General features: G+C 41.9%; 1 protein-coding gene across 1 annotated transcript in view; it reads left to right on the forward strand.

The window, feature by feature from the left end:
- LOC138258869 (IgGFc-binding protein-like) overlaps positions 1 to 15638 on the forward strand; it is a 78417-nt gene extending 62779 nt beyond the window's left edge. The window contains exons 6-7 of the mRNA XM_069206166.1: positions 9160 to 9416; positions 10740 to 15638. Of these exons, the coding sequence (XP_069062267.1) occupies positions 9160 to 9416; positions 10740 to 10915 (433 nt within the window). The 3' untranslated portion in view covers positions 10916 to 15638. The remainder of the gene's footprint in view (positions 1 to 9159; positions 9417 to 10739) is intronic.
- The last annotated feature ends 1506 nt before the right edge of the window (positions 15639 to 17144 follow it).

Below are 17144 nucleotides of genomic sequence, written 5' to 3' on the forward strand. Positions count from 1 at the left end.
AACTCAATGCTAGACAGCCTCTGGACCCAGCAATGTTCCCTAAATATGTTTATAAATTACTATCAGATGCTTTCAACATAAAAGTTCCTGTCAAAATAGCAGACAAACAACCTCAGCAAATCAGATGTAAATCTACTTAAAATTGAAGCTAGAAGACAACCAACTAAAATAATATTACAAAATATACACAGAATTCTTTACAAAAACAAGAGATCTCACTTTCTCATTACAAGTCACGTGCTAGATGTCCACATAAGAGCTTCTTAAAACAGCTTCGGAATTCTCAAAAGGTAAACAGTAGCTTAGCTGCCGTGAAAAACCCTCTACTGCAAACCATGTTAAATTGTGCAACCTTTATGATACTACCAAAAGAGTGTTCCTTCAACTAACAAAATAGACCAATAACATCAAAACAAAAGGAACTTCAAGGATACCAGGATAGCTGGAAAACCATCCTCCATATCTATTCAAAAGGATTGCTCTCCTCCATACTGGCCAAATAACTTGTCTCCATCAACTGGAGAGTTAAAGAGTGACATGAAAACATAGCCAAATAATCTTGTCGTAAAGAAGCAGGAACTGGAGACTGGCCAGACAAATTGCAGACCAATATCTAAAGGACTGTTCCTGGGCAAACTTGTTGACAAAACAGCCTTTTCACAGATCTTTTTAAACAAGCACACTCCTCTCATGCATACAGATAGGATCCAGCCCAGGAAACGTACTAAATGACTACTCATTTCCTTTTGGGGTGACCTCAAAAACACCATAGGCTCTAGTGGAGTGGCCACCTCACACCTACTGGACCTATAAGAAACATCTGACACTGAAGACCAGCAGCTGCTGATCCAAAGACTAAATCAGACAGGATTCCAAGGATCTTCACTTGGATCACATCATACCTCATAGAGCCCAACTTGTCAAATGTTCTGCTGTCTACCATTCACATCACAGGAAGGTGATCCCCCAGCCCCTTCACCCCAGGCTCAGCAATCATTCCTCTGTTCTTCAATGATTATCTAGCTGCCAGGATTTCATCTTGGAACCTGCTGGGAAAGAGACATAAGTGCACTTCTGTTGGTATCTGTCCAAGAGAGTCAAGAAAGACTATGAAGGGTTGGAGGCTGTGGGCTACCGGTTCTTGGTGGCTGGCTCACACATACAGGGTCAAGAATAGACTGTTCCAGGTCAGGACCAGTAGAGAGAGCTCAGCAGCTCCTGGTCACTATAAAAAGGCTACAAACTAGCAAGAAGGTGCCTGGTACTTTCTGCTTGTTGTATGGCTCTTGCTCTTGCTTAGTTGATCACTGTGCTGCTTTTCCTCCACTCTTGTTCTTATTTCTTTTTCTGGTTCACGTTTCCTTTTTCACTGGATGTCTTACCTCCTTTCCTGCTATATACCCATGCTTCCTAATCCTTGGTCATTTAGGTCCCATGGTTGCCGCTGCTTTGCATCAAAGTCGCCCAGGTGCTTCCAGGCCTCTGGGTGTTTCCTAGTGCCTTTGCAGCTTGTTACTTTTATCTTCTCTGAAGTCCAGTCGAGGAATGCATAGGGACTCTCATGTGATGGACTTCTTGCTAGAGTAATATGTCTCTCTCTTTCTCGCCTTCCCTTATCCCTAAACACCGAATTTCCTCTTCTGGACTGATCCTAGAGGATGGATTACCTTTCCACCTCTGGGGAAGTTCTGAAGGGGAGATTGGTAGATTAGCATCTGACTCCAGAGCCTGGCTCTCCCTCCCAAGAATTGCTGCCTCCCTGACAGGCCCTCAGACCGGCATAGACTCAGATGTTAATCCACTTCAGGCTATGGCACAAGCCATTAGTAAGATTCAGAGTGAAAAGGAGGTGGCTCACGAACAGTGGAATCTTTTACTATAAAAGGCTACTTCCTAGTACCAAATCCATCTGCAGAGACAACTGAATCCCCCGTCATGCGGCTGGAGAAACACCATAAATTCATATCTCAGGCACGGCTTGCCCCAGTTAATAGGCCTCATCGTTTTGGCATTACCTGGAACCTTTTCAGGGGAACCTCAAACATTTCAGGGCCAGAATTTCAACAAAGTGGCACAGCGTGGTGGTGCGCCAAAATTTGCAGCACCATGTTACTTTAGAAATGCAGGGATGCGCTTTATTTACTGAAATACAGTGCATCTGTGTGTTTCCCCTTCCGCCACTGCTAAATTTAGCTGCCAGCACGAACGCAGACATGCTTGCACCATAGTGCAAGCGTGTGTGCATTGAAGGGAATGATTGTTTGTGTGCAGGAAGGTATCCCTTCCTGCACATAAACAATCTACAATGGCAATTTGACACTTCTATGTGTGCTGCAGAATGTTTCACACATAGAAGCAGAAAATTGTCACTTTTGAATGACTGCTTATGTGGTGCCCCTTACTGCACATACACAATCAGTCATGGCCTTTTGCTCTTTCTATGTGTGCTGCAGAATGCAGCACACATGGAAAAAGCAAAAACGGGGAGAAATAAAAGTATTCCTTCCCGTTGTGCCATGCTAACGCCACCCCTGGGGTGGCGTTAGTTTTTGGCGCTGCCTCAGATTTACGCCTTCCTGTAAATCTGGGGCAGTGTCAAAAGCAATGGGTGGTGCGGTGGAAAGCCCTCTGCAAGACCCATTGCACGCCCCTTCCAAGCAAAGTGCTGCGTGTGAAGGGGCCAGATTTACAAGGTGGTGTTAGGCCACAAAACGTGGCTTAGCGCCGCCTTGTAAATGTGGCGCACTGCACAGCACCAACGGAGCATGACAAAAAGTGATGCTGAGGTGCTCAAGGGCTTTGTAAATCTAGCATTCAGTATTTTCCCACTCAGTTCAAACTACATTTTCTCACTCAACCTCAGCTGTTTCAGACAGAGTCAACTAAAGTTAGGCTCATTCTCTCATTTGTCCGAAGATGCATTTGCCTGGGCCACACCTTTGATAAATGGAGGCTGCCAATTATTACCATATTATTGAGACTTCCTTCAACAATTCTCCGGTATCTTTTTCCGGACACAGACGTAGCAGTCAGCTCATGTTCATTTGCTCATGTTAGAGCAGAGGGCTCCTGACATCCTCTCCTATGAGAGTATATGTTATCAAGTGAAGGCAGAGACAGGGTGAACCGAAGAAGCCACCACAGCCCTGTTCTACAATGGCTTAAGGGAAGAATTGAAAGAAGCTTTGACTCTAATCATAGATGTACCCAACACGATGGAAGCTGTTAGACTTCACGCTTCAGACTGAAGCCCAGCAACGCCATCGGAAGAATGAACGAAGACCATGGATCCGCCTTTGTTGCACAAAATCTTCATTTTCTGAGTAACAGGTAGAGGACCCTATGCAGATTGGGAACCTGAAATACCCTTATCAAAAGAAGAGACGAAGCATCGCCGCAGAGAGTGAAACTGCCCCCAGCTGCATGTCCCAGATGCGCAACCCCCGGGCAGGCCTCTGTGTAAGAGTTTTTGATAGTCTTTTTCCATATTCATTTTTTGATTAAATATTTGCATGGATTGTCATGAAAAAGCAAATGATACGAAACCGCACTATCTGCAAATGTAACACAACTATTCTGTGCCACGCGCATATCTTATATTTTGAATAAATCAAAAGAACATATATATACAACTGGAAAGCAACGCGGGCGGGGGCGGGGGCGGGGGCGGGGCCCCTCCCCCCTACCCCTTCGCCCCAAGACCTTTAAACTGCGGTTGAGACGTCCTTTAGGGCAGTGAGAGGGCTGAGCCCTCCAGATATCAACTCCTCATACAAGAATGGGCCATGATTACGAGTTTCTCGGGGAGTTGGTGCTGTGTATCTGACCCAACAAATTAATCTCCCTCGAGTTTGTAATTTAACGAGTGTGACAAATAACACCAAGTCTGACTTTTTGGGGAACAATATATGTATTTTGGTGCAGAAGGCACGAAAATCCTCATCGTACTGGTTCCCTAGCTAAATCCTGGCAGGTCTGATCAGCTGAAATTTAACGAGGGGGGAAGTAGGTAAGACGCCCGGTAATTACTGAGGGCCTCATCACGAGTCTAGTGGTCACTTGACTGCCAGACTCGCGGATGGCGGTTGGACTGCCGCCAATGCGGCGGTCCGAGCGACATATTTTGACCACAGCGGTCATGCCGCGGTGGCACCGCCAGCACCGCCAGGATCAGAGATCCCAGCAATCTGCCGGTTGCAGCGGTCCTAATCCGCCAGGGCAGCGCTGAGAGCAGCCTTGTTCTCTGCCAGCCTTGCATAGAAGTAGCACCCCCATGAAAAGGCTGGCAGAGAACGGGTGCAGCCCCGCACTGCCCATGCACTGGGCATGGGCATTGCAGGGGCCCCTCTGGCCAGCACCCTCGCAATGTTCACTGTCTGCTCTGCTCTGCAGACAGTCAACATTGCGAGGGTGCTGGTGCACCCTGCATGCTACAGCATTGCAGCCGACTCGATTACGAGCCAGAGACAATGCTGTAGGCTGTTTCCCACTAGACCAGTGGGCTGAAACTGGGGTTTCCACCTGCTGACCTAGCGGGAAACTCATAATAGTCCTGCCGAGGAGGTAGCTACTATGGCAGCAACCTCTCTGTCTGAAGTTCGGAGGACAACCTAAACCGTCCGCTGAACTTGGAATGTGGCCCTGAGTGTAAAAAATACCTACAACTTGCAATTCCGACCTGTTTTTTCCCGTCAGGATTTGTCAGGAGACAGAATACAGCAGCTTAAGCATCTAAAGAGGTCAGTGCAATGTCTATTTTTGTGAAGTGTTTGAATAACCTATGTCTCTGTATATTGATATTTAATGTCAATTTCTTCAGTGCTAGAACTTCCCACAGTTTGCAACCCCACTGACAATGCCACAGAGGATTAGGTTTTTTCCAGGCCCGCTTACAGGCATGTTACCTTCCAGAGTCCTGCCAGCAACATTTTCGAGGAGGAATCATCTCTTACATCCAGCAGCGCCACCTCTGGGTTGAATGAGAGTGGGTAACACAATGATATCTTTCTTGCACTATGAGGGGCATATTCACAAGAAAGTGGCGCATCGGTCCTGATGCGACACTATTCTTGTGTCGACTCTTCCTCACCTAGTGACACCATGGTTGCACCGTATTTACAATACAGCGCACCATGGTGGTCTTTAGGACAATAGCGTCAAACATTTTAACGCTATTGTGGTGCTTTGCTGCACCAGCGTAAAAAATGTTGACTCTATTGCAGCAAAGCCCAGGGAGGCCAAATTGATTTCAATGGGTGCGTCATTTTAATGCCTGCTCTCAGCAGGTGTTAAAAATGACGGAAAAAATGGCGCAGAGAAATTTTGCAAATTTCCCTGTGCCATTTCTTCGGGCCTCCCTGTGTGGCAACGGCCCCCTTGCATACATTATGCCTGACGCGAGAATAATGTGGCACAAGGGGTTGCAAAGTGGCGCAATGCAAGCATTGCGCAAATTTGTAAATACGGGGCAGGGGGGAAAGCCACCATAGCACCGCCTTAGCATAAAAAAAATGATGCTATGGCAGCAGAAGGTGGCGCAAGGGCTTGTAAATATGCCCCAGAATCTCCTTCCAGAAGAATGACATTTCAGATCAAGTCCACCACACGTGGACACATTCTCTCTCTCTTCCTTCCCTCATCTCCAGCATGGGTCTGGCTAACTGGGGAACATTTGACTGGACTTTGTGGATATCAATGCATTAAAACATAATCTTCGACTGACTTACCCTATATCCCCCACACTTGTATCCCTGCAGAAAATAACATCAAAGGTCAGCTCGCTAATTTATGATCTGTCATGTAAGGCCTGATTTCCATTAGTGAGTTACCCATTTTACTATCCAGGAACTGGAAAAAGATGGGATTCATTCCCCTGGTAATGTCCAAGGCTTGATGAATGTTTAACATGGAGTAAGTAGCCAGATGTACTAAGCACTGTAAAGTTTGGAGTTGCAACAATTTGCTTTTACTTATATAGTGATTTCATTTTAAGAGTCAGAGAACTTTTTCTGACCCATAAAATGGGATTTCAGGTGGGTACTAGTTCGGTATCTAGAAGGTGCGCGCTGTAGGTGTCCCTTCAAAATACCAAATCGGTATCTAATGTATCAATGATTTACAACGGAACCCCAGGTGCAAAGCATTAATATTATACTGATACCTCAAAGGAGAGTTTAATGCATTCACAAAGGCAAGGGTTGCCTTCGGAACCCCATCGTGAATGCAAAAAATGTTTTGTTAAAGGGTAGGAAGTAGTCCACCGGGCCAATACCAACTCTTAAACAACCAAAAAAATAGGTACAAATTTATTTTTAATCAAAGTCCCATTTCTTTAAGGAAAATAAGCTATATTTTAAAAAAAGTTTACTTCATTAAGAGACAGTCACAGACAAGGTGGTCTGCTGACCCCAGCGGGTCGCCGTCCCAGGGATGTAATTTGAGATGCCATCAGGGATTTCATTATTGATGACATTTAACAATTCATGAGTGCTGTAATAGGTGAGGTCATTAGCAGTGCATCGTAGGGGTGCAAGTTATAGTTAGGTTAATGAAGTATAACTTCAGAATTTCAGTGTTTTTTCCAGGTTTTTAACTAGTATTTTTTAATATTATCACAAGACCTAATTATAACAAATCTTTAACTTTCATTTTTTTCAGTGAATTTCTGTTTTTTAAACATAAAGTCACTATAACCTTTGGGTTTTTTCAATTAATTTCTAGAGCTTTTTTTCTTTTAAACTAAGGTAAGACCTTATTACCATCATTGACTATAACTTTTATTTTGTTTCAGTGATTTTTTTTTTTTAAATAATTTTCAGCCAACTCCCTCACTGTCCATAGGTTTTGATACATAGCCAGGGGGTTGGACGCAGGGCCTAGCACGCAGCCAGGCCCTGCATACAACCCCACCATGGACATCCAACCACCCACTATGCATGGTCTTCAACCATGCCCTACTTGGAATTGGTCACAGTGACTGTGCTCAACCTCCACTGGTATTCAACTCCCCCGCCCTTGCTGGCCAGCCATCCATGGTCAAATAACCCTCCATGGACCCTCACTCCACAGTGCCCATTTTAGTATTTTTATTTTTGGTACAGCGGCTCTTCCGCTGTACCTCTTTACATGCAGCGCTTCAAGGCACTGCAAGACAGTGCTTGCTTCAATTTTTGATGGTTATTTGACACGTGCACAGTTCTGTGGTACCCAACAGTTTTCCCTGTGGCACCATAGTGGGTGGGATGCTCTTGGTCTCACAGTGGGACCTCATGAGGGATACTGTAGGGGGTGTCTCTCTGGCACTACTCCACCAGGGCTTGTGTGTGATTTTTTAAACAACCTCAGGACACAGGAACCGAGTCCTTTCATAGCGACTGCAACATTTCTGTTTCTCTTGTAGCCAGCCAATCAGATTGCTCAGACCTGCGAGACCAAAAGACACAAGGCAAATAATTACATCTCAGCTGAAGTACCTAAATACTCTTCTTGGATCAACCATCCAGATATCATTCTATCTTCGCTAAAGAGCTGAACAGATTTACTCCAAATAAAAAAAGCACCCTTTCTGAGTAGAGATCTAGCTTCCCAAATTTGATGCAATTCTGTTGAGCCATTTTTTCTGTAATATTTACTTGGGAACTTGCATGGGGGATAAACGTGTTTTTGGTCCACTCCTGTGGATGCCTCAAACTTCCATTTGTTGTAAGGTTGTTGCTGCTTTCTCCCGGCAGCCCTATTAAATCCCTCTTGAATCTCAATTACCCTCATGCTACCCTTCCTCTACAATCGGGTAAATGCTCAAGTGATCTGAACATCTCCATTACTACCTTAGGCCCATCTACCAGGGGCTTTTAGAGCTTTGTAATAGATCCCCAGTGGAGGGTACAGCTCCTAAAATTTGGAAACAAGTGGTAATTTCGCCTTTGCTAAAAATGTCGAACACAATCCTTTGGTTATGGAAAACTGCCAACCTATCTCCTGTTTGCCCTTGCCCATACAGATTCTGGACAAAGAGGTAAATACTCAACTCTCAGCCTTTCTTGATGAGGATAGGATTTTTGATGAGGCCCAGTCTGGCTTCTTTCCTGGCCATGGGACTGAGAAAACCTTACTCTCTGGCCTGAATAACCTGAGACTTCTAGCCGATCAGGGCTGTTTCTCTGTCTTGTTGTCACTGGATTTGTAGGCCGCCTTCAACATGTCTGCCACCGCCAGATAATAGGGCATTTGATGGAGGCTGGCATCGAGGGCAATGCATTAGTCTGTCTACAGTCATGTTTATTTGAGGGGGCTCAGGCACTACAGATGAGGTCCTTTTTATAAATATTCAAGGAAGTGTTTTATGATGCCGTCCATGGGTCTGCAGTGAGCCCAACACTTTATAATCTGTATATGCAACCTTTGTCTGTACTAATTCACACTCTTAGAATTAAGTTCACCTGCCATGCTTGCAATATTCAATTGTTAATTTAAGGGGACTATAAACAGGAGATCTTTGCTTTAGTACCCAATGAGTGTATTGGCTCCCAGTACCAAGGTGGATTACATTTGAAGTCATGAGCATTGTGTTTAAGGCACTTCATTGGAAGGGCCTTCAATGCCTGAGGACAAGTTCCTGTACTACATCCCTACCCATTGCTTCAGATCTGTTGAAGCTTGTCATGTGCTGGTTCCTACGTTTTGCCAGATCCGCATGGGGGACTAGGATTTTCAGTTGCTGCGGCTAAATTATGGAACTCCTTGTCTTCTTACTTTAGGATGCATGACTACTTGTTTGCTTTTCATGAACCTTTGCAGACCTGACTGTTTCTCAATTGGGCTATCTTCTGTTTGCTAGTCCAGTCAGTGTTGGCACACAGTGTCTGTTTTAAAGAGTTTAATAAATGGATATTAAATCACATCACATAACATACATTGCTTGATCTTCTCAAGGTAATTATAACAGTCTTGATAGTAATGATGCAGTAATGTTTTAGATTTGCAGATCTTCCCAAACCACTTTCTTAGGCTGATTCTTTCTACAGTGATGTGTCAAACACACTGCATGGAATAGTTAGTAGATTTGCCTGATGATTCTCCAGCTTGTACTCCTGGTCCACATGTAATTTCGCAAAGTAACGATAATATTTCTGTGTGTGTCCTTCTTTACTCTGCATACAGATGTTTTATGGACTCAACTCTGCACATTTATGAATCTTTCAATCAGAGAGCTCAGCGATTTGAATTACATGTGTTCAAATTTGGAGATTCTCCAGAGGTTTATCTCCTTTGCGATGTCATCGTCTGCCACAACGAGTCTTCTCCAAATCACTGCACTCCAGGATGCTCTGGACAGAGGCATAAGAGGGACCTCAGCAGTTCAGGGGGCCTTCCCCAGTCAGCAAGGCTTTCCCAGGGACCCATCATTTTTAACCATGGTAAGTCAGCAGCAGGGTATGGTCGCGTTATATGTAGGGATCCCGGTATTATGATATTTTTTTTTTTTACATTTCTGTCTGTATTTGTCCATCTATATTTTGTGTTGGTTTTATCAGTTTTATCCATGTTTATTTTGCACTTAGCGTGAAGAATGTAGCTGCAATGGGTATATTTCCACATTTATTTAGCAACAAATGTTTGCTTATATTTGAATGCCCAATGGATTTTAGCCAATCACACCACAATACAGTCATTTGAAACCATCAAAAAAAGAAAACAAAAAACAGAAAACCTCTTTTTGTGTTTTAATCTGCATTTAAAAATAAGGAAAGACAGAATAGTTGATGTTTTTCTGTCTGTATTTATATGTAAAAATTACTAAAAATGGAAACCTGGGAGCCCTATTATATGCCAGAACTAGTGAAAAGAATAAATACTCACAAGAAGGGTTCATGGCAGTGGAGGGGGGATAATGTTCCATAGTAAGTGGTGACGCCATATAACCTGTTTTTCTATATTTTCTTAATACAGGCATGTTCTCAAATCAGGCACACCTGTAGTAAAAAAAAGCATTCATTTATTTGCTAGTAACTTGTTACAAGGTACTAGAGACATCACCATGCCAACAATGGTCATGTATGGGAGCTTGAATTTATAAAACAAAAAAACAATGACCCTGAAACGTTTCCCCTACAAATATTAAGCAGGTTTGTGCAAAATCTTAGTTTAAATTAAAAAATGGAAAAATCCTACAAAAACTCTTTTAGTTTGAGAACTCTCTTTCAAGAAACATTTTTACAAAAACATATTTGTCTCATACTACTTCTAGAACAGTCATGCTTGGGTGTCTTTTTGTTTAACCACACAAAAAGGCTTTCAGGCAAACTTAACATCAACAACTCTAGTTATTACATCTCTTCCAAAGGCACCTTCCAGGCTGAGTACCAAGCGTGTGAGTGCATGGGGTGGGGGTTCTCCATTATCTCACTGCTTCCATTGATTTTTCATAAATTCTCTCAAATCATCTTTAATCCCATCCATTCCCTTATCTCACTCTCATTATACAATCATTAATATTTCTAGTGAATGGAAACTATGAATGTTTCAGGTGCATGTGGTGCTAAATCATCATTTCCCTCTTTTCCTAAGGCCCTTGGGGCTTTTAAAGAAAGGTAATGAGCAAACAGATCAAATCAAAGCCCGTATTCCAATGTGATATGGAGGCTTCATTTACAAACATGTTTTTGATTCTACATGACAGCTTGTATTTGGGTTGTTCTACAGATCTGTTCATTCACATAATATTACGTTTAATGTTTCAGGAAAGACCTTCAAGCTGGCAAGATATCAAGAAGAACAGAACCTTTCTACCAGCTCCACCCTCATTGGCGGGATCTGTGGCATTGGCCTCCTGGCCGCCATGGCATTGATCGTGCAGAGAAGATATTATAAAACACAAAGCCAGGGCTACAGGATCCTACAGGATGTGGAAGAGTAACTCCTGAAACCTCCAAGGATCCAAATGAAAGATGTATTTTAGGAATAGACAGAGTGATGAGACTCAAGGGAGCAAAGCCCTCAAATCACCACCTAGATAACTCACTCGTATGCAGGGGTAGATATTAAAGCTTGAATACATATTTCAACTCAACAAAGCATCAGTCTTAGCGTCATTTCATGCATCTCAAATCTATTGGAAATGTAAAGAGCATTGGAACATGGGACAATTTAATTGCTAACAAATGTATTGTGTAATGTTTATAATATATCAGATTTGTAGAGTATGACTATGTTTTAACCTGCTTTAAATATTTAGATGGCAAGACTACCATCTAATGTTTTAGTTGGAATTCATCTAAAAAGACCTGTCATTTGACCACCTTGGTTGCACCTAAACATCTGATTCAGTTGTTTGTTCACATTCCATTTTTCATTTGCACACTCTGTTTAGATGACTCTTCCTAACTTAGAACGATGTGTGAGATAGGAGTATGTTTGCTATTGACAATTGTCTTTATCCACCAATCCAACCAGGATGTTATAACTTTCCCTGCCAGAATTTTGCAGTTCTTACATACAGCGTTAAGTTAAACACAATTATTTGCAATTAGTATTTGTATGGCTGTGACGTCACAAAAAGATTTGCTCCATAGGAACCTCCATGAAAAAAGCATCACATGCTAGGTTAATGTGAAGAAAAACTCTGTTCATTTGATATCCTTTCCATTTCAAGGCTATTAAATCTGCTAAAATAACCAAACAAGTTGTTACGCCCCAAGATAAAAATATTTGTAGGAGGAGAAAAATCAAGTAAATGCTTACTCTAAAGGCCATAGCACAAGACCCTTTAGTAAGGCAATCAGACATATCACAGGACAGGTGAAAACACCACCATTGATATTATCCAGGTCACTAGTCCATCAAATGTCAATCAGATGAGAATTTATCAACTTTAACAGTAATAAAGCAAAGATTTTCAACACCATTTTGATTGCTGCCTATGGCACACAAGATCAGGAACAAAATGAGGAGACAGAAAAATAACTGAGGTTATGAAGAAGCCTGATAATGCAAAAGAAATGGACCAATTCACTCCAGGCACAAGAACATGAAATGTTTTTTGCAGAAGTACCTTATATCTAGAAATTGTTACAAAAATAACTTATTTTTGTAGGATACCAGAAACCAGGACACAAGGGAAAGTTTTTTTTTTTTTAACAAGCTTTGACAAAGCCACAAAATCTTGCTTTAATGTATTAATACATGCAAGCACGGTTATGCACAAACGTTATTTGCATATAATAACACATTAAAGCCAGGCCTAAGACCAAGCAACACAAGACTACAGAAATGCAGGATATTATTATGTGTCCTGAGAGTGAACAGCACAAGCTGGCAGTACCACAGGCTGTTAACAGGGGCCATAGTGGTTATGCGCCAGAATATCACACACAAAAATCTTGTTTGACATAAGTAATGTGTTTCACATATCTTGTTGACAAAAATACCATCCCATTGGGTGCAGATTTTCTGTTATTGACTCTATTAATAACTCTAATGAGGTGATTTTTTGCAGAAGATATTTAGGATGCCATATTGATGACAGGTGATATTCTAATAAAAGTAATCTGGTACCCTCTACCACAGGCGTCTTCTGGGTGTGGGAGTAGGGTGCATCACGCATTAAACTGCAATGCCACAGGCTGTTAGTAGATGCTCAGGAATTAGATAAGAGCAGCTATAAATTACTACAATGCACAAACAGAATAACTGAGATCAGTGAGACTGAGTTATCTGTTTCTAAAATAGTGCTACTGTTAAGAAGGAACACAATAGTGCATAAACCAGCAACATAGAAGAAGGACTACTGTGGCATGTACAACTACTGACATAGAAGAAAGAACACAATGGCACATGCATTTTTTGTGAGGAACACGCCCACAATGAAAAGAAAACAGCCAATCCAGCTTCAGGAAGAAAGTGGCAGCGAACTCATCCATAAAAGAATGTAAATTCTGGATAATATTTGTGAGGTTTTCTATCTAAAGAAAATCTTTTTTTCTGTGGCACATCTTCTGAATTTGTTTAAAAATAACACAATATCTAATGTGGAGCATTTACTGACTTAATTTTAACTCATATGTCATGTATGTGTTTGTTCATAATGCAGAATAGGTTGCTTTCAGGGGAAGTGTCTTATTTTCATGATGTTTTCTGTGATCAACAAGTAGACCCTATCACATGTTGAAAACAATGCAACTGATGCAGGTGTTTCCTAGGAGGAGAGAAATATTTCACCTAAACGTTAGCCATTATATTGCTGATATTAAGCATATTAAGCTGTCAGCAGCCAGCTAAACAGAATTCCAATCAAACATGGAATTGGTCAAGGATGTCTACTCTCCACGTCAATGTAAGAAAATGTTATGGTGCAACTCCTTAAAACTCCTGTGGGGAGGGAAGGTGTTAACCAGGTAGTATGTCCAGGATCCTCCATATGTTTCACAACAAATTCTACACCTCTGCTAGTCCATTACAGACCTACAGGATTGGTTAGCAGCCATTCATAGTGTAACAATAGACTTTGAATACTGATTACATGCAAAGTAAATCAGCTTCAGGGTATAGTGATACTAGATGCCATTCCACCTGTGGATATCCTATAATGTTATAACCTATGAAGATTTATCATCAGCAGCTTTTTAGTTACTGGGGGCATCTGCTGGTTTCCATGAGAGGTGACAGCAATTATGTCAAAATAATTCTACCAAACTCCTTGTGCATATTCCAGACACCAACACTTTTTACATCTACATTTATATATGTTTTTAAACAAATAATTAGACACTGCTCTTTCCAGCCTTAAAGGGTTATATAGGAAGAGCAGGAGGCCTTTCAGATAGTTGCCAATGTAAAGAGGAGGCTGGCCTTCTGGACTGTAAAGTGTCTCATATTATTGTTCCACAGTGGTATACATCAGGGCCAACCTTGACTACATTTAGGCCCATATGTATGAACACATTTTCCCATAGACACAGAATGGGTAAAACCCTTTGATACAAATGGCCCTTAATGACCTAAAATACTGTGATATTTGGTTAAAATAAGAAATCCTCAGTTGTTTAAGGAGGTGACACTTAAAACGCTGGGGGGCGGGGGGAATACATCTCCATTTCTCACGGCTGGCAGGAATCCTCCTCTTTGCAGATCAACAATTACTTACGGGTATCACCACTCAAATTGTATAATCAGATTGAACTAATTGCATCAGGGCCACTGGAATTATGCGGCAGGAGAGAGCCAAACTATGCAGCAGGGTTGAGTAAATTGTGCGGCAAGAAAAGGCAACTTATGCAACATAATGTGGCACAATTTGGAATATCATTACTTCATGGTTTCATTATTTTTAAATTTGGTAATGATGTCTGGGCATTGGTTGCAATTCATTAGTACCCGTTTTGCATCAAAATATAGCGATAAGCAGCAAAAAGGTGAAGAGTCCAGTTTTACAACGGGCCTTCCAATGAGCGGCAACATGCGTTGTTAAATTTATAGCAACATTTGAACCATTTCAGCTAGAAACTATTTATATTGGTTAAAATCTGCAGATTATGCAGCAAATGATGGATTATGTGGCAAATGCACCAAATGTACAAGTATGCGAAAATTGCCACAGTAGCACAATCCCATTATTCCGGTGGCCCTGATTGCAATCATCCCAGGAAAACCTTTTTTAAAGAGCTCCATGTTTCAGATGTTGACTTCACTCAGTGCTCTTAACGTGGGGCCAATATGTAATCATGGAGAGATAAATGTGCTGATTTTTGGATTTTCCTAGTTGGTGATGATATAAACCAGTCTTTAACGGACCAACTTGGATAAGTGCATGTCGCAGTAATACCGTACTCTGTATGACTTCTACGTAACTCACAGATAGAATGAACATGGTTTCCACGTGTCCACTGCCAGGTTATTGGGGAGATATTTTTAAGGAACTCATTGAAATGTTGAATGAAGACCCATATCTGATTCTAAGATGATTTTCTTAGGATAGACTGAAGAAACACGTAGTCCTATGTGCCACAGACATAGCTGGGACTAGTATGATGATATGGAAGGCTAAACAAGGTATTTATTTTAAGTATGGTTGATGGTGATCTGAAAATCTTATTCGCTATATTCACAAATTGGAACAAATCAGGGATTTTGCCCTACAATGTGATGTTTTGGCATCTAAGCTCATTAAATTATTGGATCAAACATATAACTTATTTAAAAATTCTGAGACAGACTCCAAGAGTCCTCCGTCTTAACTTTGAGCAGTCTATGGGTACTCTTAATCACTGTTTTATCCCGGTTTTATTATTCTTAACCACCCTATTTATTGTAATCGATTTAGTTATATTCATTCATTCAATAGCTTCTGGCACTATTGTCATTTAAAACATTTGAACAAGCAATAAGGCAACTGATCGCCATGACAGCAATTACACATGAGTTTTGAAAGACTGTGGTTATGAAAGACTTCGCTCATTGTCAAGTCTCCAGTTTGTCAATGCTTAATTCCACTTTTTAAGTACAGTTTCTTTTGATATCAGTATCCCGTTCCTTACCATTAGTTGGTGCTTGAATAGTTTAAAGATTCGCTTTTTCTCTTTTTTTATTTCATGTACGGTGTAGTTTTTATAATTACAGTCTGAATAAAAAATAAATAAATGTCATGCCTTTGGCGCTGAGTAGCTGTAATGCAATGAACTGATTGTCTCCCAGTGACTCATTCATCTGTAAGCCACTTTCAACCAGGACTCACGAGGCAATCGCTTCTTTACCCAACGATGCTTGCAGAAGCAGACAACACAGAGGACCCTGAATTCAAAATACTATTATTTCTGTGCATGAAATAAGGTTTAGTGCATTTTAAACACTTACAAACTCCCACAAAAAGCTACTTGATTAATGGTAATAGAAGTTGACCTTTACCATCATGACATCTATGAATAAGATTGCATTCATCTCCAATGGAAGCGACACATTCTCCAGCATTCATCTCCCGCCACAAAAGCATCTTAAGAAAGAAAAGAAACAGTTCAATGGACCCCATTCCCATTTGTTTGCATCCATCACAACTGCAAGTGAAATCACCACATCTCCTTGCACCGTTAAGTACAAGAATTGACATTGTCGCATTTCTAAGCACCCTTCTCCTCAGGAAGTGACATCACTTGTTCCCTGCCAAAACTATCTTTAAAAATTACCCAAACAGGCAGACTCAATTTCTTACCATCTATCTCAATGGGAAATGGCATCACTACATTTCCCAACATCCATCACAATAGGAAGTGACATCACATGCTTCTTGCCAAAATCATCTTTAAAAAGAAGATCCAGACGGGCGTAGGGCTGTCGATATCAATAGTGCAGCAGGTGCAATCGCGCGGAGAAAGTGCCAGGCTGGTGAACCATCTCAGCCTTGCAAAACTGCTCAATCTAGCCCTGCTCCACTGGTCTCCTTGGGCAATCTTCCAGGTTCCATCCGTCCGTTCTATAGTCACCTTCTCTCCTCTCTCTCTTGTCCATCTCCGATCGCTTTCTCTCCACCCTCCATCTCCCTCCCTCTCTTTTTACCCTGAAGCCTCCCCGTACCTGCTGCAATCAACCTCGGGAGCTGGGGAAAGTGGCGGAGGCTTCAGCGGTGACCCTGGGCTTTCAAAACCATCTCTAGGGATTCCAGCACACCAGGAAAATGCCCGGAGGAATAAAGGGCATTATTGACCCTGCACTGGAGGAGGTGCCTGAGGGGCCACTGCACTCCAGTTATAACTCCATCCACCAAGCACTAAATCAGGCACTTAGGGTTTTTAGCTGTCCCAGAGGCTCAATGTCCAGCCAAAACGTCATCCAGTACGCGGTCCTAACGTGGCCTTAACTCATTAAAGAATTATCACAATCTGTGGCTCATGCGTCTGGCACAGCCTCATAAATGTATCCAACCTCTGCTTACTGCTGTAATGTGATGGAAGATCATTCAGACCTTGCAGCAGCCCAAGTAACTCTGCTTCTGTCGCTTTCTTGTGACTTTTATCACAACACTGACTGGGTGAGCTGGACAACCTAGCCAGGATAAGGAGAATGAGCTGGAAAGGCCCTGTCGAGTGGTGTTAAAACTCTAAGGACATAAGACATAGATTAGTTATAATGAAACCTACAGCAGATATAAGGCCCAGCAT

This window comes from Pleurodeles waltl, chromosome 9 (genome assembly GCF_031143425.1).
Source record: "Pleurodeles waltl isolate 20211129_DDA chromosome 9, aPleWal1.hap1.20221129, whole genome shotgun sequence".
In the NCBI taxonomy this organism is placed as follows: Eukaryota; Metazoa; Chordata; class Amphibia; order Caudata; family Salamandridae; genus Pleurodeles; species Pleurodeles waltl.